This window comes from Puma concolor, chromosome E2 (genome assembly GCF_028749965.1).
Source record: "Puma concolor isolate L17-30 chromosome E2, mPumCon1.1.hap2, whole genome shotgun sequence".
Taxonomy (NCBI): domain Eukaryota; kingdom Metazoa; phylum Chordata; class Mammalia; order Carnivora; family Felidae; genus Puma; species Puma concolor.
This window is the reverse complement of record NC_141681.1, coordinates 15,012,290-15,039,782: the sequence shown is the minus strand read 5'-3', so window position 1 is coordinate 15,039,782 and position 27,493 is coordinate 15,012,290. Positions and strand designations below refer to the sequence as shown.

General features: G+C 35.7%; 1 protein-coding gene and 1 non-coding gene across 3 annotated transcripts in view; both read left to right on the top strand.

The window, feature by feature from the left end:
• Window positions 1–27,493, top strand: part of AP1G1 (adaptor related protein complex 1 subunit gamma 1) — an 80,616-nt gene that overhangs the window by 40,406 nt on the left and 12,717 nt on the right. For both annotated transcript variants that reach the window (XM_086689003.1, XM_086689004.1), the window contains exons 4-19: window positions 2,519–2,660; window positions 4,202–4,298; window positions 5,504–5,580; window positions 8,797–8,892; window positions 9,361–9,441; window positions 9,647–9,745; window positions 12,260–12,315; window positions 13,866–13,979; window positions 17,038–17,178; window positions 17,979–18,033; window positions 21,929–22,051; window positions 22,217–22,306; window positions 22,907–23,034; window positions 23,944–24,048; window positions 24,681–24,822; window positions 25,021–25,147. In XM_086689003.1, the coding sequence (XP_086545129.1) occupies window positions 2,519–2,660; window positions 4,202–4,298; window positions 5,504–5,580; window positions 8,797–8,892; window positions 9,361–9,441; window positions 9,647–9,745; window positions 12,260–12,315; window positions 13,866–13,979; window positions 17,038–17,178; window positions 17,979–18,033; window positions 21,929–22,051; window positions 22,217–22,306; window positions 22,907–23,034; window positions 23,944–24,048; window positions 24,681–24,822; window positions 25,021–25,147 (1,673 nt within the window). The remainder of the gene's footprint in view (window positions 1–2,518; window positions 2,661–4,201; window positions 4,299–5,503; window positions 5,581–8,796; window positions 8,893–9,360; window positions 9,442–9,646; window positions 9,746–12,259; window positions 12,316–13,865; window positions 13,980–17,037; window positions 17,179–17,978; window positions 18,034–21,928; window positions 22,052–22,216; window positions 22,307–22,906; window positions 23,035–23,943; window positions 24,049–24,680; window positions 24,823–25,020; window positions 25,148–27,493) is intronic.
• On the top strand, window positions 14,265–14,350 carry LOC112857617 (small nucleolar RNA SNORD71). The gene has a single exon (XR_003223343.1). It is a non-coding gene; the product is annotated as a small nucleolar RNA SNORD71 (small nucleolar RNA).

Genomic DNA, 27,493 nt, shown 5'->3' with positions numbered 1-27,493 from the left:
ATGGAACTAGAGTGTTTTATGCAAAGCAGAATTGTCAGAGACAGACAAATATCATATGACTTCACTCGTATCTGAAATTTAAGCTACAAAACAGATGAACATAAGGGAAGCAAAAATAATATGAAAACAGGCAGGGAGACAACATAAGAGATTCTTGAATATAGAGAACAAACAGGGTTGCTGGAAGGGTTGTGGGTGGGGGGAAGGGCTAAACAGGCAAGGGGCGTTAAAAAGGAGGACACTTGTTGGAATGAACACTGGGTGTTCTATGTAGGGGATGAATCACTGGATTCTATTCCTGAAATCATTATTGTACTATATGCTAACTAACTTGTGTGTAAATTAAAAAAAAAAATCAATCAATAAAATTACCAGTAATGAACTCCTTAAATGTTAACAAAGATAACGTTTTTTAATGAAAAATAAACTAGTTTGCAAGACAAAAACAAGAAAAATAGCATTGTTTCACATTTCTGTAAATCTTTTTAATTTCTGGCCTAATGGAAGACAGCTAGACGTCGTATTTGCTTCTGCATACAATATCTTGTGTTCTGTTTTGATTGAAGTATATGAAGAAGATCCAGCCTTTCACAGATAATATAGTTAGAAAAAGGAAGCCATCAAATAACCTTTCTAATAACTGGATATTCTTGTTTGATACTATACCAAAACTCCCTAAGGGTAATTTCTTAAGGATTAGTTACCGTGTGGAATTTGAAACAGTGAGTTTAGTACTTTGTTATATTAAACCCATTGGTCTTTCTTGCACTTTGAATCTTGTATTCATGTATGCGTTTGTAACACCATGCCTCAGTCATTCGAAAAAATTGCTCTCTCAGTTAAAGTATTGGTAGACTGTGAAGTTCATTGTGGCAGTACAGATTTTCCAAAATTCTGAATCTTACTTCAAGCTTAGATTTTATCATTGGCAACCAACACTGTCAGTTGTTGCTCTTGAAGTGATAGGGTTAGTTGGCTCTTTTTGCAGAAAATGTCTGTCAAATACCCAAATCTTAATAACTATAGTTGTCAGTTATTTTTCAAATAAAAAAATCATGTACATTTGAAAAGTTCATAGTTTAGTTTACAAGTGCCCAGGTGCTTTTTCTCTGAGATTACCACTTCAGTATGCAGTTCTTTTTGCATACTTCCTATTTCATCACATGATAGCAGTGTGTACTCACGTCATGATTTAATAAAACGAGTCTTTTTTTACTGCTTTGTCACAAGCGGGCTTAAGTGAAACAAACTCCCTTCCTCCCTCTGTGTGGCATTGAATACAATGACTACTAGTCATTGGTGCCACTACTCTGACTTGTAATGTGCCAGTAGTTTTCTCCACCACTGCTTTTGCATCCTTAGTGTATATGTCAGTACAGTTGGCAAATAATGAGTTAGTATTGTGAAAATAGTTGGGTGCTCACAGACCCCCTGAGACAGGCTTGGGGGCTTCCAGAGATCTGTTAACCACTGAAATCCTTGAGAACCGCCTTACTAAAGGATAGTAAAATGGTCATAAAGCTGGTTGAAGTAGCATAACTCATATAATAATTCAGTTTCTGAATAGTAAGCATTGATTATAATATACAGATGAGTTACTGATTCAAGTTTTTAATATTTCAGCTTTTCTGAAGGTACACTTCCTGGCTGGTTTGTAAATAGTTTTGTACTGTAATCAATGTCTGCTAGAAACAAACAGGATTTTGTCTATCTGTATCACTAGATACTGGTCTCACTGTAAATATCTAGCTTAGTTTGTTAAAGGTGGCTTAATTTAGCTAATTTTTTTAGTTACTATTTTTTCTTTTGAATACATAAAAACAAAAGTTAACCTGACATCAAGGTTAATACTATACCATAAGGTTAAAGGTTTCAACGTATTTCTGTTTAAGTCATCTTAAATGCTTTAGTAGTGGGGACTCTTTTCTGATTTTTTAAAAAAGGTTTTGGTTTATGTAAATATCCTAGTTTCTTTGGTAGTTAGTGGTAGAGGATATTAAACATCTTTTAGGGGTGCCTGTGACTCATTTGATTAAGCATCTGACTCGACCTCACCTCAGGTCTTGATCTCAGGGTTGTCAGTTTGAGCCCCACATTGAGGCCCGAGCTGGATGTGGACCCTACTTAAAAAAAAAAAAAAAAAAAAAAATGGAGGAAAAAAAAATAAAAATCTTTTAAAGATACAGGTGTGCTTCATGTTTCTGTTTTTGTCAGTCTTCATTTTTAGTGGTTTGCTAAGTTTTCTAAAGTAGTTTGTCTTTGACAGATAACCCGTCAAAGTTCTATTACTTTGGTATTTGGAGACATGGAATTAGGAGACACTGTCAATCAGTTTACTCTATTGGTAGTCTAATAAAGTTAAAGGAAACATTTTTTGCAATAAATAATTCTATTAATTACTTTCCTTATTGTAGTAATTATGAGTCATTCAGAGGCACCTCATTAGATTGTGAACGTGAACCTTCTTTATGGGGAGCACCGGGCAAAGCATGTTCATTTCTACCTCTTTCTTTTGCAGTGATCTTAATCATAGCACGCAGTATGTACAGGGGCTAGCACTTTGTACCCTCGGCTGCATGGGCTCTTCAGAGATGTGCAGAGATCTTGCAGGAGAGGTAGAGAAACTCCTGAAAACCTCCAATTCTTACTTAAGAAAAAAGGTAACTTTAATGAAACCAAATGTCTGCGTTTGGATTAGGGAATATTATAGAGATGAGAAAGCAAATTATTTTAGAGAGCTCTGATGATAATCTGTTTCTCTGCAGTCAGTGTATTTTAAATGATTATGTATGAATCAAGTGTTTATAAATCAAAATCTATTTTTATACTAATTTTGGAGGTGGTTTTTTTAATTGCTAATTACCTCTAGTTGATAATTGTGAAGACTTTACTTAATTGTCTTAATTCCTCTTTTTTCAAGGAAATGATTTATAAACAAACATGTTACTGGGTATCCTAGAAACCTAATTACTTCCTAATTTACTGGATTCTAAACAGTATTAAACAAAGTGAATAATGAACAGAACTTTAAGAATTTACTTTTATTCTAATAGTTAGTGCCTGTGTCTTTGCATTAGTGCCTTTGAATCTCTGGAAGTGCAGTTCCATTGGGACCTAGAGAATTATAGAGAATCATGCTCTAGAACACACTTTCTAAATTGGTGTGTCTAAATGGAATAGTATTGGAAGACAATGATCTCATTCTCTTAACTTGCTTTTATATGTTGATATAAACATTTTATGTTTTTTAAAATTGTGCTTGAACTCTATAACCTTCATAAACAAAGGATGTAAAATTTAGAACTCCCAAGAAGTGAACACTTAATATTGCGTCCATTTTAATGGTGTGAGGCAAGATGTTGCAAGGACCACGCTGTTTTCCAGGATCATACACTGTTGATGATGACTGCAAACCAAAGCCAGTGCTTTCTCTTAAAGAATGTGTGGCTGCTCTTGTTCAGAAAATACATTATTTCATTAAATAAAACATTCTCTGGACTGGTAAAAATCTTTTTCTCCCAAATATAACTTGGGAAGAATTAGCTGAAATCTTTTCTAGTTAATATGTCTAAACTTGTATGGTATTTAACTCCAACAAATAGTAGTTATGGTTACTTTTGGTGGGCAGAATCAAAGTCAGTCTTTGTATGTTTCTTTCTAGTGAACAAGCCAAGACCATCTTTTCTTCAGTAGAGACTAGCTAATTATTGTTCAAATGGTTTTCTTGATATCAGCAGAGAGTGAATTGGGGAAGATATAGATATTATTAATAGTAACAGCAGTAGTATATCTTTCAGTTGCATTGTGTTTTTTTATAAAACCTTTTGGTATCTTACTCAGAAGAATGGTTATCACAGATGGAAGTCTCTGCAAAACTTTGTAAAATCCCACATAAGTTATATTTGTCTGATAAGTTCATGTTAACCATGTTCTAGGACGTTTTTGTCCACTTATTTAGTAATGTATGAACTAAGGAACAGGTGAGCTAGAAGTTCTCATTAATGAAATAGTATAAATTGGAAAGCCCTAATCAGTTAATATATAATACATCTGATATCTGACTTCTTTCTTCTTTCTTGTTTTAGTAGGTGAACTAGTTGATATGGTTTTTTGTTGGTGGTTTTTTTTTTTTTTTTTTTGTAAGATTGGTTGCCCTGACTTAATTGAAATAAATCTTTTGTCCTTTTTATTTTTTTTATAGGCAGCACTATGTGCTGTTCATGTCATCAGGAAGGTTCCTGAACTTATGGAGATGTTTTTACCAGCAACAAAAAATTTATTGAATGAAAAGAACCATGGTAATGTGATTTGGATGTACTTGTGAAGTACTGAGGGAAAAGAGGAATGAGAAAAGGCTTCAGGCAGTGTTGGCCTTCTGTTTCAGTGCAGTGGAGTTGTCTTTCTTCTGTGCATAGACACTTTTCCAGGAAGGGCTGATTGATCAGATCTCTTTCTACTCTCATAACCTGCTTTTATAATTAGAGATTGGTGCCTTCATAGTTAACTTGTTTTTCATTTTTGGTCTACTTTTACTATATTAAAAGTACTATGTTTAGTTAGCAATATTTAGCATAATGTACAAAATAGCCTAGCTTTGATTTTCATGTGTAAAACACCTTGATTTCCTGGTATATTATAATAGGAGAAAAAGTTATTTTTTTATTGTCTGGTGATAGGAATGTAAGATTTATGAAAATACTTTAGGTTACTTGTAATAGGAATTTATAATAAGTACTTAGATACCTTCATAGTGAATGTGAGAGAAATTAAATGGAACATGGGTATTCTTTCCCAAACATTTTATTCTTATTTTGAAGTCAGTGAAACAAGTTCTGAGTAAAGAAAATTCATGTGTCCTACTAAATGCTAAGAGAAAAAATGGTAAGGTATATTTAATTTGGATTAATTAATTAATCCAAAGGATTAATTCAGTCCTGTGCCCAGAAGGCTCAGAATATACTTGTTGAACAAATTAATGGTTAGGGTACTTATTTATTATTAGTGGGAACTGTTGTGAGATCCTTTTTATTGTCTGTGGAACAAGCATGTTCACTTTGTCATCCATAATTACCTGGAGTTGTGATATATTTTATTTGGAAATTTACAGTCTTAATAAGATTTCTGCTTCTAGAATTATCAGAACTCAGCTAACAGCTTATAAAGTATAGAGCAGATGATACCTAGCTTATTTTGACTGTGAGCATGTCCTTATGGATATTCTCAGATGGAGAGACACATGTGTTGGTTGTCATTTTTTACCAATTATCTTGGTAACATAATTGTTTAAAATATTCTGGTTTGACTGACTTGGCCAGTATTAAATCAGGCATCTATTAAACACCTCCTTTGTATTCACCTCAATGCTTAGCTTCTTTGGGAGAGTAAAAAATAAAAGTAGCAACTATCCTTTTGGAATTGACCTTCAGAACTCAAAGCCCTCAAAGCTTCTATGAAGCTGAATATAGAGCCTCATTTTTAGTTTTTGTTTGCTCTTTTATTTCAGGTGTCCTTCACACGTCTGTAGTCCTCCTCACAGAAATGTGTGAACGAAGCCCAGACATGCTTGCACATTTCAGAAAGGTAGGCACCATTCTATATGCCTAAGCCTTTCTTGATTGAAAAATGATTTTCATGAGAAACACATGGTTTTCTCAGTTATGAATTTTCTTTTGAAAGGAAGCTATTGAACTGAATAAAGGACTTGACCAGCCCTGCTGCGTGGTAGGGCTGGGAGCCAGATTTAGGCATATAAGAACTGGCAGTAGTACAGTGTTTTCTCTTTCATAATAGAAGTCTTCTCTCATTGTTGGCAGACATACCAGTCTCTCTTGTGCTTTATCTGCTGTTTTCACATTGAAGTCAGGAAATGTAACCTGAGGTCAGATTACAAACAGGAATTGTGTGTGTGTGTAAGTGGCGCCCTGTGTGTGTGGTGCCCTGTGTGTGTGTGTGTGTGTGTGTGTGTGTGTGTGTGTGTGTGTGTGTGTGTATTAAAGACAGGTAATTTTTTTTTTTAAGGTGAAAACTACAGAGTGGAATTTGACATTACTTTTATGTAACACAGGGTCACCTTCTATTCATTTTAGGCTGTTGACTGGTGGTGGAAGTCTAGCTTTCTTAAGTCCCTCCCTTTCTTACAGCATTCTAAAGTGGAAATTTTTGTTTTCTCCACTTTCTTTTAGAAGACAGTAGTAAGGACTTGAAAGCTATACTTTGGGTAGTTGCATGCGTTTAATTCCTTTTATAAGGTGTTGATCACTCAATAAATGGGGCCTACTTTGTATTTTAGTTATCATGAGGCTCTAATAGCAGTTCTTTTTTTTTTTTTTTTTGGCCTTTTTTTTTTCCTTAGATGTTCATGTCTTGATTAAATAATTGTAAATAGTATGAGGCCCGTATCTGTCCCTAATGCTTGCTTTGTATGTTTTGTTCCTGTTGTCTGTTTGGAATCCTGCTGTATGTTAGAATGAAAAGGTAAGAATTAACCCTCTTTTAGATGGTGCATGCTGGCATTAGGTCCTTAGTAGCTTTTGTGCATCCATCCACAAATGTGGCTTTTAAAAATACACTAACACTGCAGCTGTGCTTAATACTATGAGTTATTTGTTCTTGCAGTTTTGGCTAACTCCCTAGTCCAGTTTTTGTCTTGTCGTTTAAACTCCCAACTCCAAAATCAGCCTTGGATTTCAGTTGCAGCCTTTCCTGAATTCTAAACCTCCTTCTTTGCCATTTCTTCATCTTCACTTGAGAAACTTTGAACGCTTTCCCAGTGGCTTTGATGATGGCAATTCCAGATCAGTTTGGAGACTTGGCACAAAACACTGCTTCTTTTTGAAGTAGATATTTTAAAGCCATGTGTGGGTAACCTCATACTTTAAAAAGCTCTGTATGTATTTCTGAACTCTCAGTTCAGACTTAGAGCCTTTATTTCCCCCTTACCTGCACTTAATCTTTTCTGGAAGTTTTGGAATATGAAAAACATTTTGAGGTAGAGTGGGTGGGCATCGACTGATTTTCATGGCTGCAGCCCTTCCCTTTGTCATCTTATTTTTGTCATCAGTTTTAACAACTTACATTTTCATCTGAAAAATAAAGCTGGGTTCCAAGAATCTGTATGTTGAACACTTAGACATTTGTGCTTTTTGCCCCAAGGCAGTTTTAGGTGGTGTGCTGGTTTTTTGTCAGTGAGCAAAACAATTTCTGAATTTAGTAGCCCAAGGAAAAAAGATTTCTCCAAGAAATCAGATTAAACAAATAATTAGGGATACGTGTAGTACAAAAAAGTAGGCCATTGGAAAGTATGCAAGGCGAGCTGCTTTTTGTGCAGAGCTTGGTAACTGGATGATTCCAGCTTAATCACATTTTAGAGCAGTTTATAAATTTATATTATTTTTACCTTTAATATAAATCTGCCTATGGATGACACATTTAATGAGGATTCTGTTTAGAATTTACAGGTCACCATAGTTTAGTTTGTTTTAATCTTGGAGTTGTCCAAGTTAGAATTTTGTTTAAATGACTTAAGAGTCACTTAATTCTGAAGTGTTATGGCCCCACTTCTTTAAATTCATGTAGATTATGTTCTCTTACATTTAGAAGTGAGATTTACGTGTTGGGAGTGCATACATTGGGCATAGCTTGGCTTTTGTTTTGATCTTGATCTCCTTTTGGAGTTGGGGAATAAGGAGGGAGCAGAGCCAGAACAGTAATTGAGAAAAAATAATTGAGCTGCAACAAAATTGGGGCTGTTCTGATTGCCTCTAAAAGAGATGTGATTCACTTCACTTTGGACACTTGTTTTCTTAATTTTATGTGCTTAGAGTTGTTTATGTAGCTAAATTGAGTTTTTAGTTGGAGCCTGGAAAAATTCCTGTTGTGGCAAATGTTTTGGAATTGGGTTTAATATTAAGTGCTCAATCAACAGAATGAAATGAATGATAATATTTAAAGCATTTTAAAGTTCAGCTTGGCCATAGACTTGCCTCCACTATGTGTTACGACTCTAATGGACAAAGTAAAGGAAGGACAAGAAAGGAATTCTGACCGTAAGGAATGTATATTAATATAATAAGACAAGAAAGCAGGCAACAAATCAGTCTGTATAATTAAATCCTAAAGTAAAATTTTACCAAAAATTGTATCTTAGGAGTTGAGAATAGGGAAAGGAAATTATTCATGGCCTTGGTATCTTCTTGAGGTGAAAATAAATTTTTTCATGTGTCTTTTCCCCTTGGTCAGTGCTGAAGGCATTTGTATTCCTGTTGTTTGTTGGAAAAGACTATAACTAGTCTATCTTAAGAGCAGAGAATTTTTTTTTCTCTGTTTAAGATAGTACATTTTAAAACTATAATTTGAATAAGATCACCAGTATTTTTGGTGATCACATTTTATATCCAAATGTTTGAATGGATAAAAACTGAACATGCATGTGTTACCTAGGTATGTCAAGTTCTATAGAAGTAAAAATGTAGTATGCCCTGTAGGCATCTGTTTTACTTTTTTCCCATAGGCTTTCTGATGTACTGTTATTTGTAGTATCTTTGTATATATAACTCTGGAGTAAATAAGTCATTTGTTTTTAATTCACATAAAAATACATATTCCTTCTTGAGTTCTTGGCCTAAATACTCCTAAGTTATATTCATCAAGTGTCAGCAGTATTATACCAGCATATTGTATCAGTAGAATTTTTTTGGATTCAGACCCTTGTACCCTCTTCTTAAGCCAAATCCCCTGCCTGTTCATGAGAAATTCTTTGATGTGCACTGTTTTTTGATGCATCTTTCTTCTCTGCAGCTTGTGCCCCAATTAGTTCGTATTCTAAAGAACCTCATCATGTCGGGATATTCACCAGAACATGATGTTTCTGGTATCAGTGACCCCTTTTTGCAGGTGAGGTTGAAAGAGAATTTTGGAGAAATTAATTTAATACTTTTGAAATAGATTGTTTCTTTCCTCTTAAGTTTTTGTCGGTAGAAATTTGGTAATTGATTGATTAAACTAATTACATTAATAAGTGAATAGTGACACAGTTCTGTGCTAAATTAACAGGATAAAATTATAGTTGTAATCGTCAAAATTATGTATTGCATAGAGACTTGACTTGCCAATGTAGTAGATCCCTGCAGGTGGTGGTATCCTTTAGCTGTAAAGTGATGAAGTGTGCCTTGTCTCATTACTTCATTAGGGCATAGAAGCATACATTACTTCTCTAAAGATCATGTTTAAAATTCTTCTGTTTGAATTTTGGCCATTTCTAATGGGATCTAAGACTTCATTTAAGTAATTTGAGTTTCATATCAAGTAAATTCCTTTGTGTCAGACATTATTTATTGACACTTCTCGTATTTTGCACATTAGGTACGAATTTTGCGGTTATTAAGAATTTTAGGACGAAATGATGATGACTCAAGTGAAGCTATGAATGATATATTAGCACAGGTGAGTAGACTCAATCTGCATTATAATGAATCTTCATTTTAGTAGAGCAGGGAGCCGAGTGATTGATGGTGGTTAGATGAGCAGTATTTATTTGTGTTTCCTCATCAGTGGCTGTAATTAGTCACAAAATGCCTCTTGTTACCTCTGGATATTTTTCAGAAGTGTTGTTTTATCACTTATGTACTGACCTCTTGTGACTTTCCAGGTTGCCACAAATACGGAGACTAGTAAAAATGTAGGAAATGCTATTCTTTATGAAACGGTTTTGACTATCATGGATATAAAGTCAGAGAGTGGACTGCGAGTAAGTCTTTTTAAATCTTCCCTCCCCCCCCCACATGCATTCCAATTAGAATAATTAGACTTGAGTACTTTGGAAATGAATTGCATTTGGAAATTAACTTTAGGAAAGCGATACAGAATATATAATGCTGTGTTTTGGTATCTAAAGTATCACTCCCTCCATTGAAGGTTTTTGGTATAGATTATAATAAAGTTTGGATGATCTTAGGTATAGGTAGATAAATAGATGCTGTTGAGTGAAGGAGACATTTCAAAAAAGTTTTTACTAGGGCTGTGATTTGAGTCGTTTCCATCACTTCGAACAAGACATCATATTTGAGTTAATCTGTTTTTCCTAAATATTTGTGTGTGTTTTTTTTTTTTTAAGAAATAAACACTTAAAAAACTGAAACAGTACAAAAGGTGTGCAGGGAGGAAAATGTCTGTGGGTAGCTTTCACATTCTTCTAGTGGGGAATGTGGTATCCTTTTGTAACATGTTTTTTCAGAAATTTTTATATTTAAATTGTGTACATGTGTATTTCTTCTCTTACCCACTTTTTGAAACCTTTTTTTGGTACTTTAGACTTACAGAAAAGTTGCAAAAATTAGTTCTGAGTTCCCATATACCCTTCACTCAGTTTCCCCTAATGTTAACATCATGTATAACTATAGATGATTACTGAAACTAAGAAGTTAATACTGGTACCATACTGTTAACTAAATTACAGAATTTATTCAAATTTCACCAGTTTTTCTACTTCTGTCCTTTTTCTTCAGGATCCAATCCTAATCCCACATTGCATTTAATTGTCATGTCTCCTTAGTGTCCTCCAATCTGTGGCAGTTCCTCCGTCTTTCCTTGTTCTTTCATGACTGACATTTTTGAAGAGTATTGATCAGTTACTTTGTAGAATGCCCCTCAAATTGGCTCTCTCTGATATTTTCTCATAATTAGATTGAGGTTATGCTTTTTTTGGCAAGACCACCACAGAAATGATGTACCCTTCTCAGTATCATATCAGGATGCTATCTACTTGTCTCATTACTGGTGATATTAACCTTGATCATTTGGTTAAAGTGGTGTCTGTTGTGTCTCTCCACTGTAAAGTTATTTTTTTCCCTTGTAATTGAAAATACTTTGAAGGAGACACTTTGAGGCTATGCAAATACCTTGTTCTTAGACTTTTTGCCCACCAATTTTAGTATCCATCAGAGAATCTTGTCTGCTGTAGTTATTTAGGATGGTGTTCCAATCATACTTTTCTCTTTTCCTCATTTTTTCCTCATTAAATAATTGGAATTCTCCTGTAAGGAGAGTTCCCCCTCATGAATTTATTCATTCTTTCAATCACTTAATGATAAAAGAATTGGTAGCTCATAGCCTTATGAGAAACAGATTACTAGAGACAGTCCAGTATTTGTATATGGTTCTTTTTGTCTTTAACATTCCAGTATCCAGATAACTTAAAGTAACTTAGGTTAGTTCTCTTCTTCTCCCTACCTTTCGAGCAAAATGGTAACATATATATATATTGCCCTGTACCTTACTCTTTTCACCTAATGTTATCTTGGAGCTAGTCCATATTCATGTAGATAAACTATATTCATGTAGAGAGACCATTCCCATTAAAAAATAATTATGGTGGAATATACATAATATAAAAGTTACCATTTTAACTGTAGTTTAGTGGCATTAAATACATTCACATTGTTTTGCTACCAGCACTACCATTTATCTTCTGAACTCCTTTGTTTTCCCAAACTGAAACTATGTACCCATTAAACAATAACTTTCCATTATTCTCTACCTCCGATGCCAGACAACCATCATTCTACTTACTGTCTTTGTGAATTTGACTATTGTAGATACCTCATATAAGTGGAATCATATAGTATTGTCCTTTTGTAGCTGGCTTATTTCACTTAGTATAATGTCTTCAGGGTTCATCCATGTCGTAGCATGAATGAATTCATTCATGAATGAATCCACTTTTTTTTCTTTTAAGTTTATTTTATTTATTTTGAAAAAGAGAGAATTCCAGGCAGGCTCCACACTGTTAGTAGGGAGCCTGACGCAGGGCTTGAACTCACAAACCATGAGATCATGATCTGAGCCGAAATATGTGCATATGTACACGTGTGTTTGTCAGGTAATTCTTAGAAGAATTGTTGAGGCAGAAGTAATATTAAAAAAAAAGAATTATATATATATACATATATATATATATGTGTGTGTATATATATATATATATGTATATTGCCAGATTTTTCACCAGTGAGGCTGTACCAATATTATTCTCCCGCTAACAATATAATTTTAAAATATAATCTTTCAGCAATTACTGTTGAAATAGAATATGATTTTAAGAGTTTGCCTTCAGATTTTTGTTTTGTTTTTGTGTTTTGCTAGCCATCTGTAGAAATACCAACTATCACCTTTAAATTGCTTGCACCATCAGAGGCCAGGAGATGATCCTTAAATGATACAAATATTTTGTTTTCTTCCATTTTTAACCAGTGCTGTTTCTCTGTAGGTCCTAGCCATAAACATCCTGGGTCGTTTCTTACTGAACAATGATAAGAATATTAGGTAAGTCAACTGAAAAATATCTTGTACTTTGGTTTTATAAACTCAGTGTTTTCAAGAGTGACTTTGCTCAAAATTGCACATGGATTGAATGACTTATCTAGAACTTCAACTCAGTATTTTTATTTTTAGCCTGATCTTAAGACTACTGTTTTGTAAAGAATATGAGGATTTACCTCATGACTAAATTTACTTTTGTTTACACTGTTAGCATTAGAAGTCAGCAGACTTTCTGTGAAGGAGCAGATGGTCAATATTTTAGGCTCTGTGGGCCTTAGAGTCTCTGTGGCAGCTACTCAACTCTGCCTCTTGGTATGAAAGCACACAGATTATGTAAATGATGAATGTGGCTATATTCCATTAAAAATTCATTTATAAAACCACACAGCAGAGGGCTAGAGTCTTGTAGGTAGAGGCTGTGATTTGCTGACCTCTGCTCCAAATTAAGAAGAAAAATAACATTTTGTGTAGCAAACCTGGAATGTGTGAACTCTAGCTAATTTTTTTAGGTAGATCAATTTATTGGTATTTTATTTTGTTATATTCCTTTGTGTAGTGTATCCTGCTTGCTCTTTTTCCTGTTTTAATCAGGAAAAAAATTTCTTATGTTGAGCATTTAAAAATATGTAAATAACACCTGAATTATGTCCTCCTTCCAAAAGAATTTTTATTTATTTATTTATTTTTTCAAATGTTCATTTATTTATTTTCAAAGAGAGAGATCACAAGCAGGGGCAGGGGCAGACAGAGAGGAGAGAGAATCCCAAGCAGGCTCCCTGCTGTCAGCACGGAGCCCAGTGGTAGGGCTCTGTCCCACAAACTATGAAATCATGACCTGAGCCAAAATGAAGAGTTGGATGCTTAACCAACTGAGCCACCCAGGCACCCCCCAAAAGAATTTTCAAATACTTGAATAATTTTTTTAAAAAAGTTTATTTATTTATTGATTTATTTAGTGTGCGCACACAAGTCGGGGAGGGGCAGAGAGAAGGAGAGACAGAATCCCAAGCAGGCTCTGCAACATCAGCACAGCACCTAATGTGGAGCTCAAACCTACAAACTGTGAGGTCATGACTTGAGCCAACACCAAGAGTCGGACGCTTAACCGACTGCTCCACCCAGGCACCAATCAGATACTTAAACCTTAAAGTGAAGGCTTTATAGGGGCAGTTTTGGTACCAGTATCAAGAGCAAGAAAATATAAATGGTAAATTGAAATAATATCCTCTTGCATTTTGGGTCTAAGGAAAGGCATAATATATGCTTATTTTGTTGTACTATTTGGAAGAATTAAAAGAATGGAATTAGTTACTTTTAGAAGTTTAAATGGACTTGACCATGAATGCAAGTCTGAATTTTCCTGGTTACCACTACTTAAGATTATAGTGTCTTTTACACCGTTAAAATAATACCATTATACTCACTAACTCTGTCTTGTCTTTTAAATATTTAAAAATATTTAGTCATTAGATGTTTTCTTTGTCATTATTTTAGAGAAGAACTATCCCGACTTTTACATTTTAATTTGTCTTCTGCAACTTTGTTTCATCCAGATACGTAGCTTTGACATCTTTGTTGAAGACTGTGCAGACAGATCATAATGCAGTACAGAGGCACAGAAGCACAATTGTGGACTGTTTAAAAGATTTGGATGTCTCAATAAAACGGTAATAGATTGTTGATAGTTCTCTGCCCCAGCCCCCACTTGATAACTTTGTAATGGTTTTGAGAGTGAGAATGTTGACATTTGTTTATTTACCCATTATTTGCACAGATGAACTCCCTGCTGAGTAAATCCTTTTTAAGAAAGGATTGGTAGGGAGAAGGTTAGGTCAGTGAAGGAGGCCAATAAGGAATACTAATGTGCACACTGAAGTTGTCCTTGGTTCTTTGATAAATAAACAGGTACAGGTAAGCTGGGCGAAAGTCTGCTTAACAGAGGTACTGCGCTCTGTGTGCTGGAGGATGAAAATACGGAGTGATCCATCGGCTAAGTGATTTATCACAATGCTGAAACTCATATTGCTGACAGCACACATTTTCTCACGGTACTTCTGCCCCAAGATACTAGAGGCAGCTGTGGTTTTTAGAACAGCACATCTAGGAATGACTGTTAGGCAGCAGATAGCACTTTGCAAAGGCATCAATTCTTTTCCTCGACAGACTGACTCTACTGATTGTCCTATTGTAAGAAGTGAAGATGTTTGTAAAATCTAATTTTAGTTGGCCTCAGTGAACTTTTGGTTGTATATTCAAATTCAGAATAAATGAGATTTGAAATGATACCTGAAACCATTCATTTAACAAATATCTATTCATACTGAGTTCCTTTATTTGCAGAGAGCATATGCTAAGTACATGGGCAATCTAAAGATACAACCTAAACTCAGCAACAATAACTCACCTAGTGCTTTGCACAGGATTTTTTTTTAATTAAAAAAAAATAAAAAAAAAATTTTAATTAAAAAAATTAAAAAATTAAAAAAAATTTTTAATTAAAATTAAAAAAAGTTTTTTTTACATCTATTCATTTTTGAGAGACATAGAGACACAGAGTATAAGCGGGGGAGGGGCAGAGAAAGAGGGAGCTGTCAGCATAGAGCCCGATGCAGGGCTGTAACTCACAAACCATGAAATCATGACCTGAGCCAAAGTCACATGCTTAACCGACTGAGCCACCCAGGCACCCCTAAAAAAAAAAATTTTTTTTTAAAGATTTTATTTTTAAGTAATCTCTTCATCCAATGTAGGGCTCAAACCTACAACCCTGAGATCAAGAGTTGTATGTTCTACCACCTGAGCCAGCCAGGTGCCCCAGGATTTTTTATTTTATTTTATTTTTATTTTTTTGAATGTTTATTTGCTTCTTAGTGAGAGAGACAGAGCGTGAGCAGAGGAGGGGCAGAAGGAGAGGGAGACACACAATCCGAAGCAGGCTCCAGGCTCCGAGCTGTCAGCATAGAGCCCGACATGGGGCTCGAACCCACGAACCATGAGATCATGATTTGGGTCAAAGACAGACCCGTAACCAAATGAGCTACTCAGGTGCCCCAACCCAGGATTTTTTTTGTGTGTGTGCTTTCCACAGAATGTATAAGCACCCTCTCAGTTGGTTCTCAGAGTGAGCCAGTGAGACAGACTAGACGATTAACTTAACTTCTATCCCCAGTTAACAGATTAGTTAAAATACAGTCCCAAAAGAATCAAATGATTTCCTCTAAACCTATGTGTTGGACAGGGCAGACCTGGGAATAGAAATCAGACCTTCTGACTCCTATTGTGTTATTTCTCTAATACTCATGACAGGGCTTTGCATATCAAACATAAAATCCTTGTCTCTTTGACAGGGTATTTAACAGTAGAAGTTCAGACTCTGAAGCCTGAATGCCTCATTTAAAATCCTGACTATGTCCTTATTAAACTTGATGTAGTTATTTAAACTTTCTCTGCCTCAGTTGTCCCATATGTAAAATGCAAATACAAGAGCACCCACTACAAAGGTTATGCAGGACTAATTGGATTATTATATGTAAAGGACTTAAGCACCATCTAAGAATTAACTATTAGTGGATTTCTGTAAAGATTGAATGTTGTTTATAGATTAGCCAAGATAAAAGTATTTTATACTTATTAAATTGGTATTTTAAAAGTCAAATTATATACTATGTTTGAAATTATTGACCAAATATGAAAAGATTCATGCAGTAATCTTCTTTTATATGTTAAACATTTTGGTTTTCCTTTGATTGCCAAATTTGATAAGGCAGTTCAAGAAACTCTTATTTGCTCTCATGGTACGCGCCCTTTTTTCCTTTTCATGGCCCTCATTGTTTCATTTTCCCTGCCCAGCTTTATTGAGATAAAATTAATATAAACATTGTGTAAGTGTAAGGTGCATTGAATTAATATACTTATGTGTTGTAAAATAGTTACCACTGGAGCTTAGTTAACATACTTACCTTTTCTTTTTTGTGATAAGAATATTTAAGATCTACTCTCTTAGCAACTTTCAATTATATAATATGCTATTATTATTAACTGTAGTCATCATGCTGCACATTAGATCTCCAGAACTTATTCATTTTATAGTTGAGGTTTGTATCCTTTGACCAACATCTCCCCTTTCCCCCCACCCTCGAGACCCTGGTAACCACCATTCTAGTCTGTTTCTATGCTTTTGGCTTTTTTACCTTCCAGATGGAAGTGATACCATACAATATTTGTCTTTCTCTGACTGATCTCACTTACCATAACGCCCTCATGGTGTGTTTTTATTCTAATTTTCTTATATATCTTTTGATGTAAACTGTTACATCATTTTTAGACAGAAGTGGATGTAATAAAGAGAATATGGTGACTTTATCACATTTTTAAGAAATAATGCAAAGAGGTATTCTCATTGGGTACTCATTTTGTTACTTCCCTTGTTTAGCCTTTTGAGTGTTCAAAATTTCAGATGCATAGAATAGACTTTGGAACCCAAACTGCATTTTTGGTGACTAGTAGTGTGTCTCTTGGATCTTTGTAAAGAAAAGTGTTGAATGAAAATTCAGAATGTTAAAAGTAACTTTGATAACTTTGGCTATCATGTATGTATGAAGATTGGGATCACAAGATCGTGCAAGGGCATAGAACCCATCTGCCAGTGTTCAGAAACAACACACCTGGGTTTTTGTTTCATTCCCACTATAAATCTCATAACTTTTTTTCCCCTCCCTCTGCAAGGCGTGCAATGGAATTGAGTTTTGCCCTGGTAAATGGGAATAATATCCGAGGCATGATGAAGGAATTACTTTATTTTCTGGATTCATGTGAGCCAGAATTTAAAGCAGACTGTGCATCTGGAATCTTTCTTGCTGCAGAAAAGTAAGACTTAATTTTTACATTTATTGGTAAAAGATGCTTGGAACTTTTTGAAAGCATCTTTAAAACATGGAGAAAATATTGTAAACCTGTTTAAAACATGTCATGTTTATTTCAGGCTCCCAATTATAAATTTGCTTCATTTAAAAAATAAAGAAAGAAAAGAAAGAAATTTGCTTCGTTAGAAGGCCATTCTAACCAGTATTTAAGTATTTTAAGTATATTAAGTATCTAAGACCAAAAAGAATCCTACTTTTATAAAATCTCTTTGTATATCTATTTTTTAACTTCTCGTCTGTGAAGAAGAGAATACAAAAGTGTTTGGATTTTTTTTGGTAGAGAATAGAAAAATTACAGCATTGAATTGTTCTGTGTAAAACTCTTAGGAAGAAGTACCTCAGTTTTGATAGTATGGTTATTTCTCCTCTCTGCACTGTGATTTTAAGGGAATGAGTTTCTAGTCCTGGTGTTGCCTGGGTCTGGGAACAGTCCCTTTTCTTCTTTTTCTTTGTCCTCCTGCTTTGTCTTTATGATTTGTTTTCTGAAAAACTGAGATGGAGTCCCATTTCTCAGTTCAGCAACTCCTATTGCAATTATTATGTGAAACATCTAAATTTGACTTTGCCCCATTTCATTACCCTTTGAAATGGAGGTAGCTGCTAGGTTTGAAGATGAAATATGTCAAAAATAATCACTTCACCAGTAAGCCTAAAAAAGACTGTAGCACAGGATTTTTGAAAGTCACTGAGCACAGTATACTTCACAGGTTCCAATGTTTTTATCTGGTGCCATTATTTTCTCAGGTATGCACCTTCCAAACGGTGGCATATAGACACAATTATGCGTGTTCTGACAACGGTAAGTAGCTTTTGTTTTTTTTTTTTGTTTGTTTTTTTTTTAGTCAACATATACTAAGTGCTGGATGAGGCAGACAAAGCCTTTGTTCTCACAAAGCTTACATTTTAGTTCTAGTGGGGGAGATAGGAACTCCGTGGAGAAATATGTACTATCCAGTTAGGCAGGAAAAACTACTACGAACAATAGTGAAGCTGACTGAAGCAACATGAAGGACTCCAGCGACAGCAGCGAAGAATGGAAGGTGGGGCAAAGGGCCAAGTCTTTTAGGTAGAGTAGTCCACACAGGTCGCTCACAGGAGGTAACAGTTGAGGAGAGAGCTTGATGAAATGAGGAGCCGTGCAAAGATTTGGGGGAACAGCAAGTGTTGCAAAGCCCTTAAGTAGCAACAAGTGTGGCCTGCTTGGAGAGCAACAAGAAGTCAAGTGAAGCCAGTAGGTAGCATGAGAGGCAGAGAATGGTAGGATTGATACAGGGGCTCCATTATATAGGGCCTCATAGGAGTTGGGAATTTTTGTTTTTAATATGATAGGAAGCCATTGGAAGCTTTTGCATGACTATAAATTTATTATGGATTTAAAAGTATGGTTTTGTAAGATATTCTTTTTTAGGCAGTCTTTCAGAGTTTTGGAGCTTCTTTGTTTATTATTCAGTTAATAGGGATTAGAAATTTAACAGTCAAAATGGAAGTGTAGTGGTATATAAAGAAAACACAAGTATCTATGTCTAATTATTGTCACTGAAGTAGATACCATTAAGGGAAACTTTTACACATTTGGTCACATCAAAATTTGAAACTTGCATAGCAAAAGGGAAAAAATCTACAAAGTTGAAACAAATGACAACTAGGGGGAAAACACTATACCATATGACAGCATGGTAATATCTTTATAAATAATTTACAGTTAATAGGAAAAATCAAATACTGTAATGGAGAAATTGGCATTTGAACAGATACTTCACAAAAGAAGAAAGAAATGGCTAGTTAACATTGAAAAATACCATTGTTAATAAAGAAATAGTAAAATTACAAGTGGGGTATCATTTTTCACTTGTCATACTTTTTAACCTACTTCCTAGTGTTAGGAAAGAGAAATAGGTGGTGTAGTCTCCACTTCATATTGGATATAAAATGGTGCTTTCTGGAGTAAACTTCGGTAGCCTATAGCAAAAGTCTTAGTTTGTACCTTTTAACTCATTAATTCTTTTCTTAAGAATTTATCTTGGAAAAATAAAAGGGTAAGTATACAGAAATGTATATACAAAGGTGTTCATCCCAATCTTGTTTATAATGGGGGAATGTTGGAAATAAGTACAAGTCTCCAAATAGGCATTGGTTAAGGAAATTATGAAACATCTGTAGGAAGGAATGATATCATTAAAATTGTGATGTGTGTATGTGTATTTGTTGTTGTGGAGTTCTTTCTGTGACACAGTAGTTTTCTAGTTTACTTGCAATGAATTAACTTTGTAAAAGGTTAATACATGAACTTAGTAACAGGGGAATTATATATTTTTTTTAATTTTTTTTTAACATTTATTTATTTTTGAGACAGAGAGAGACAGAGCATGAACGGGGGAGGGTCAGAGAGAGAGGGAGACACAGAATCTGAAACAGGCTCCAGGCTCTGAGCAGTCAGCACAGAGCCCAACGTGGGGCTTGAACCCACGGACCGCGAGATCATGACCTGAGCCGAAGTCGGACGGTTAACCGACTGAGCCACCCAGGCGCCCCAGGGGAATTACATTTTAAAAAAAGATACGAATCAGGATGCATTTTGGGTTTTTTTATAAGGATCAAAAGAAGAGAAAAAAGAGCTTCTGAAGAAAAATGTTGTCAAAATCAAAGCCATTCTTTTTAATGCTCCTACTTTTCATTTTTCCAGTTATATAATCTTATTGTGTCCTACAGTTTTTCTTCTTTAACCTGTTGATGTGCTGGATTACATTAATTGATTTTTGAATGTTGAACTAACCTTCCATACCTGGAATAAATCCCACACAGTCGTGGTGTATAGTTCTTTTTATACATTGTTTTATTTGATTTGCTAATACACTTTTTAGGATTTTTGTATCTATATTCATAGAGATAGTGGTCTATAGTTTTCTTTGATCTATGTGTTATTTAATTTAATTTCTGAATATTTGGGGATTTCTTATCTGTTACTGATTTCTAGTTAAATCCTGTATGATTTTAGTTCTTTTAGATTTGAGATGTTTTTTATGGCCCAGAATGTGGTTTGTCTTGATGAATGTTCCATTTGACCTTGAGAAGAATGTGTATTTTGCTGTTGGATGAAGTGGGCTGTAAATGTCATTTAGATCATGTTGATGCTTTCTGTTATTTAAAACACTCTGCTTTCTGGTGCCTGGGTGGCTCAGTCAGTTAAGCGTCTGACTCTTGGCCTTAGCTCAGGTCTTGATCACGGGGTCATGAGTTCAAGCCCCTTATTGGTCTCCACACTGGGTGTGAAAACTATTTAAAATAATAATAATTGGGGCGCCTGGGTGGCGCAGTCGGTTAAGCGTCCGATTTCAGCCAGGTCACGATCTCGCGGTCCGTGAGTTCGAGCCCCGCGTCAGGCTCTGGGCTGATGGCTCAGAGCCTGGAGCCTGTTTCCGATTCTGTGTCTCCCTCTCTCTCTGCCCCTCCCCCGTTCATGCTCTGTCTCTCTCTGTCCCAAAAATAAATAAACGTTGAAAAAAAAAATTAAAAAAAAAAATAATAATAATAATTAAATAAATAAACAACACTCTGCTTTCTCCCATTTGGGAAGAATGAAACAAATTACCTGTTTTTTAGCTTCTGTCTTTAGCATTTTGACCTTTTTTCCAAACTTCTCTCTGAGTCTTTGTGTTTTTTAACAAGAGTGAGGGGTATCCCAATCACCTGGGTTTGTTTCCTTTTCTTTCTTTCTTTCTTTCTTTCTTTCTTTCTTTCTCTCTCTCTCTCTCTCTCTCTCTCTCTCTTCTTTCTTTTCTTTTCTTTTCTTTTCTTTTCTTTTCTTTTCTTTTCTTTGTCTGTTTCCTTTTCCTTTTCCTGGTCTCACTCGTAAATCAGATCTGCTGCTCTGTCTAGTAATGGGAGCTTGATCAAGGTGGGCTGATAGGCACAGGTTCCACTGTTTTTAAATCCTGTACAGCCTTGTTATAATGCTCTGACAAGGATGAGATTTAGCTTCCTTGTTGGTGTTAAATAGCTTTACTTTGTTTCATGGTTGCAAATACTATTTCAGATTCCACTAGTCAAGAGAATATTAAAGAGACCAGGTTTATTTTTGTTTTTAAAGCGTGGATGATTAAGTACAAAATACTTCCCATTTGTGTGACTGATGGTTCTATAATGTTTATAAATTCTAGTTTTTAAAGGACAGTGTGATGTTTTAAATCGAAGTTTTAAAAAGAGTACTATTTATTTAATTCTTATTTCACATGCTGCCCTTTTGGACCTCTGATATACACCCCTGTCTCCTTCCCCCAGAGTGATGTGGCTGCTATAGGTAGCCTGTGTGATTTTAACTGTACTGGGGAGTTGTGAGAAGGGAGAGTTTGCAGTGAATATTCTACTTAAATTTTTGAAATCTTAGGATTAATCTATTTTGAGTAGAAAAGGTCTTTCTTGAAATTTTAATCCTTTATATTTTACTTTTCCTTTGACAAAGGACATTTTGTTTTATTTTTTGTAAAATTGAAAAACTTAGAATATTCATTTAAATAAGAAGTAAGCAGTTTGAATAAGTAAGACTTTGAAGTTTGAGCTGCTTATGAACCTGAGAATTGGAACCAACTTTATCGTGGAGGGTGTTTTGTAGTAGTCTCCTTTGAATAGAAGCAGTAGCCAACACTTCTTATCATTATGGTGTGTTTCTAGGGATAACTGTTTGCATTTCCTTTTAGGCAGGAAGCTATGTTCGTGATGACGCAGTCCCTAACTTGATCCAGCTGATAACCAATAGTGTGGAGATGCATGCCTATACTGTCCAGCGCTTGTACAAAGCAATTCTTGGTGATTATTCTCAAGTAGGTACTTTCTACTTTGGTGGGGAAATTACCCGTTAGTTCCTGGTGTGTTCTTATTACTAACACTCTAGATGTGCCTTGGTTTCATCTTTTATGATTAGATGATCTGCATTAATCCTTGCAAGGATTGAAAGCCTTTGACAAATGGTGACTTTCTTTTGACAGCAACCTTTGGTACAAGTCGCTGCATGGTGTATAGGTGAATATGGAGATCTTCTTGTATCAGGCCAGTGTGAAGAGGAAGAGCCTATTCAGGTACTCCGTGTCACTCTTTAAGGAGGGAGGAAAATAGTGTTTTGGTTTATGAAAGGATAGTGTTTAATGAGGAGTTGAGGTTGATTCCTTGAAAACCTTTTAAAGAAGTAATCCCAGAATTATATTGGGAAACTTGCCAGTTTTTGAGATGGAATTTAGCTGCCCTGATGAGATTTAAAACCATCTGCAGATCTACTTCTCACCCTTTGGCTTGATAAGAAATGAGACCTATCCATGTCTGCATTTGCTTATCAAAGAACTGGCTTTAGGAGAAATTGTGGCAACAACACTTGAACTCTGTTTATCTTGTTATTTTCTTTACTTCTACCTCTTGAAGCTATATATGTCTCAGTACCCACTGGGTGTTTTCCTTTTTTTTTTTTTTAAACCTCCTTCCTACGTGCTTCTGATTGATGATGGATCAGTTTTTACAGTTACTCTGGCAAAGCACAGTTAGTGTTAAAGTTTTGGTAATGATGGTGGCATCCTGTGACTTGGTATCTGATTTAGATCTTTACTGTTAGGATTCATCCTGCGTTTTTTTGTTTTGTTTTGTTTTGTTTTGTTTTTGTTGTTTGTTTGTTTTGTTTTTCTCTCCAGGTAACAGAAGATGAAGTGTTGGATATTTTAGAAAGTGTCCTCATCTCTAATATGTCCACCTCTGTGACGCGAGGTTATGCCCTCACTGCCATTATGAAGCTTTCTACTAGATTCACCTGTACTGTAAAGTGAGTATGGAGAAAAAGTAGGATGAACATGTTATTTTGTAATTTTTAAAAACTTTTTGTTATGGAAAATTTCAAGCAGGGGCAAAAATAGGAAAATAGGATAGTAAAATGAGTTGTATACACCTGTCAATCCACAGTAATAATTATTAATTTGTAGTTCATCCTTATTTTATCTATACTCTGCTTTGCTTTAGTCCCACACCCCACCATTTATTATTTTGAAGGTGAAAAGTTATGTTTTCAAAATCTGACTTCTAATGCCTTTTCTCTTTTTTTAAAGTAAGAAGTTACTTTCCCCATATAAGGGTTTATTATAATATTTTGAGATGTCTGAATAGGAAGAAAATCCTGAAGGTTTTGGTGGTTTAATTTTTAAATTCTGCTCTTCACTATTTTGAATAAAAGTCAGTTGGACTAGTTTTCCAGCCAAGCATTTTTAAGGCAAACTTAGTTCTCTTAGATCTTGTGTAAGGTCCTGTGAAGAAATGATATATATTTTTTTACTAACTCTTTAAATTGTGAGCTAGAAGAATTTGCTGTCAGGTAATAACCCTTTATTGATAAAAGTCTGATGCTGTGACCCTTAAAGAAGAGAATGAATATTACACACTTCTTTTGTAGCAAATTAATAATGGGTACTTTTTCCTGCAGATTTCAGGGTATGGGATATTTAACAGACAAAATCTAGCATTACAGTTAGAATAAGTACAGTGGTAAGTGATGGTGTTGAGGTGTGTTTTGGATAAAGAAGATAAAGGAGAGGTGTTTTGTTTTTGAAAAGATGCGTGAATTAAGGAAATATGAGTATTTCATATTTTTAACCAGAAAACTCTGGTTTTGTTTATTCACTCTACTTGTTTATGAACTTTCTTTCGGGTATTTGAATTTGTTTGTCATTTTATCCCAAAGCCGAATTAAGAAAGTGGTTTCCATCTATGGAAGCAGCATTGATGTGGAACTCCAGCAGAGGGCAGTAGAATATAATGCACTTTTTAAGAAATATGATCATATGAGGTGAGTGAAAGAAACCAAGCAATGATTGTCATGATAATCCACAAAGGAGACTCATTCCTCAGGCTTTGTTAACTGGGCTTCACAAGTCTGTTTAGTCCTAATTGCTTGACTGCTTCCATTTGTCCATTTTCTGTTCTGCCTACCTGTGAACACTTAAGTTAACCATGTTCTATCATTCCCTTTCTCTTCTTTTGGTATGAGATGTTTGCTTCATTTTCCATTTTATTTGGTTAAGAAGTGGAAGTTGTGTTTTTTCAAGAGAATCTCATATATTTAACTTTGTGATGCATGATTATTTTCCCCCCTCTGTTACGCAGTATCTTCGTGATTGGAGATTGTTAATACCTACTTATTTACCTTTCTTTCGTTCCAATTTCTCTACCACTGAGAAATCCCAGTCTCTTGGGATTTAGGTGGACAGTTTGTCTATTCAAGGTTTCTTGCCTGCCCTTAATCCAGCTAGGAATTTAGGTCATGTATTCTTGTAATCCACCTTCTATTTTAGTGTGTGTGTTACAGGGTGGGGAGGGGAGATGGCTGTCCATGTTTGACTCCAATATAGTAACAGTGATTTTCTTGGGTAGGGAATCTAGGTTAACTGCCTAGAGTTTAACCACGTCAGATTCTTCTAGGTCTGCCCTGCTTGAGAGAATGCCTGTCATGGAAAAAGTGACCACAAATGGCCCTACTGAGATTGTGCAGACAAATGGAGAGACAGAACCAGCTCCACTAGAGACCAAACCACCACCCTCTGGGCCACAGCCCACCAGCCAGGTAGCTTTTCACTTGCTTATCTGGGAATCCTCATGATATTATAGTTAGTTCTTTATGACCTATCTCTTAGCTGATTCCCTTCAGTGTTCCTAGATTGATTCATGGTTCTCTTCCTTATTTTTAAGTCTTGAAAAAGCTTTGCCTTAGATACAGATTAGACAAATGATTAATGAATTGAGATACTATTTCTTTGTTTAGGCCAATGATTTATTGGATTTGTTGGGAGGAAATGACATAACACCTGTAATTCCAACTGTACCTACAAGCAAACCAGCTTCTGCTGGTGGAGAACTTCTCGATTTGCTGGGAGACATCAACCTTACAGGTGAGAGCAGACTGGAGTTATTTAATGCTTGGCTGGGGATAAAGGCCTTCAGGAAAAACTGCACTGAACATAGACTTTCTGGCACATGAATCACTTAAAGATGGGAGAGGCTAAGTAAGAAGTAGGAATAGAATCTTCAGAATATCTGGGATATAAGCTACCATGCTAATGTTCTAGAGGTAATTCATAGGAATTCCTTAAAATCCAGTTTTTAGTTTTGGGAGGATAAATTGCTCCCATTGTATTTAAGATAGAAAGGACTTTCTTTTTAAGTTTTTGTTTTTATTATTTGAGAGACCATGAGTGGGGGAGAGGCAGTGAGAGAGGGGGAGAGAGAATCCCAAGCAGGCTCTGTGCTGTCAGTGCAGAGCCTAAAGTGGGGCTCTAACCCATGAACCTGGGATCATGACCTGAGCTAAAATCAAGAGTCGGATGCTTAACCGACTGAGCCACCCAGGCGCCCCTAAGATAGAAAGGACTTCTTTTTCAGGCTACAAAAGAAATAGATCCCAAGTCACTTCTGCTTTTAGTTATTGTTGTAATACATCACTTTTCCTACACTTCTTTCTACTCCTGATTAGTTTTCAGTGGCTAAGGAGAGTGGAGAGATGTTAACCTATTTTCCTCTCTCTCTTAATAAAGCAGTGGATGGAGAAAATTGTCCATAATTATAATACTCAAATTTAACTTTTTATTTGGGAATGTTTTTTTCTTACGTTTGTTTATATATAGTAGACATTAGTAATTGCTGATGTATTCGGTGATATTATGAACCTCTGAGCCCAAGAGTATCACTGTAGCATGTAATTCCTGTCTTTTTTGTTGTTGTTGTTAAGTTTTATTTGAAAGAGAGAGAACGAGAGAGAGAGAGGAAGGACACAAGCCAGGGAAGGACAGAGAGAGAGAAGGAGACCCAGAATCAGAAGCAGTCTCTAGGCTCTGAGCTGTCAGCAGAGAACCCAATGTGGGGCTCAAACACGCGAACTGCGACACGAGATCATGACTTGAGCCAAAGTCAGATGCTTAATCTACTGAGCCACCCAGGCGCCCCACATATAATTGCTGTCTCAAGTATAATGACGTGTTACTGCATACATGGCCTCAAATAGAAAATAGCCATAGAATAAAGATTTTGGATGGTCATCTAGACTGGCTAAATGGTTTTTCCTAACAGCATCCTCCCAGAGCTTATGGTTTATATTTATGTCTTAACAAAATTTCAAAGTGTTACTTGTCATATATTTTTGAGTCATTCACAAGTAATTCCAAATCCTCAAATGCCATAGCTCTACTGGTTATATGGAAAAAACAACCCCTTAGTTAAAACACAATGTATAGGGGCGCCTGGGTGGCTCAGTCGGTTGAGTGTCCGACTTTGGCTCAGGTCATGATCTCGCGGTCTGTGAGTTCGAGCCCCGCATCGGGCTCTGTGCTGTTGGCTCAGAGCCTGGAGCCTGCTTCGGATTCTGTGTCTCCCTCTCTCTCTGACCCTCCCCCGCTCATGCTCTGTCTCTCTCTCTCTGTCAAAAATAAATAAAACGTTGAAAAAAAAAACCACAATGTATAGATGATACACTTTACTTATTGACATACTAGCATTTCCATGTTAGTACATAATCTTCACAGTTATAGTTTTAAATGGTTGTCTAACATTGTATTAAAAAGTTTGCTTCGTGGGTCACCTGGGTGGCTCAGTCAGTTAAGCTTAAGTCTGACTCTTGATTTTTGGCTCAGTTCATGATCTCATGGTTCATGGTTTTGAGCCCCTCCCGTTAGTGCTTGTCTGCACACACTTTCTCAAATAATAAGTTAAAAAACAAAAAGATTCTAGCCTTCTTTTACTTCACTTTGTTAATCCTTTTTGAAAAGGTATATATAGGGGCGCCTGGGTGGCGCAGTCGGTTAAGCGTCCGACTTCAGCCAGGTCACGATCTCGCGGTCCGTGAGTTCGAGCCCCGCGTCGGGCTCTGGGCTGATGGCTCAGAGCCTGGAGCCTGCTTCCGATTCTGTGTCTCCCTCTCTCTCTGCCCCTCCCCCGTTCATGCTCTGTCTCTGTCTGTCCCAAAAATAAATAAACGTTGAAAAAAAAAAAGAAAAGGTATATATATATGCAGTTAATTTCATAAGTAGTTTGAAATCTATTTACACCTAAAAGGCATTCTTTATTTTGCTGTGTTTTCTTATGCGTCTTCTTGTATTCCTGATTTCTCTCAGTTCATGGTCATTACTATCACTTGCATGATCCTCAACTTGTTCTTGTTTGGAAGGATCAAATAAAAATGGTAATTTGGTGACTTTCTTCACCCATTTTATACCACCCCTCCCAGGGTTTGTGTGTATGTGTGT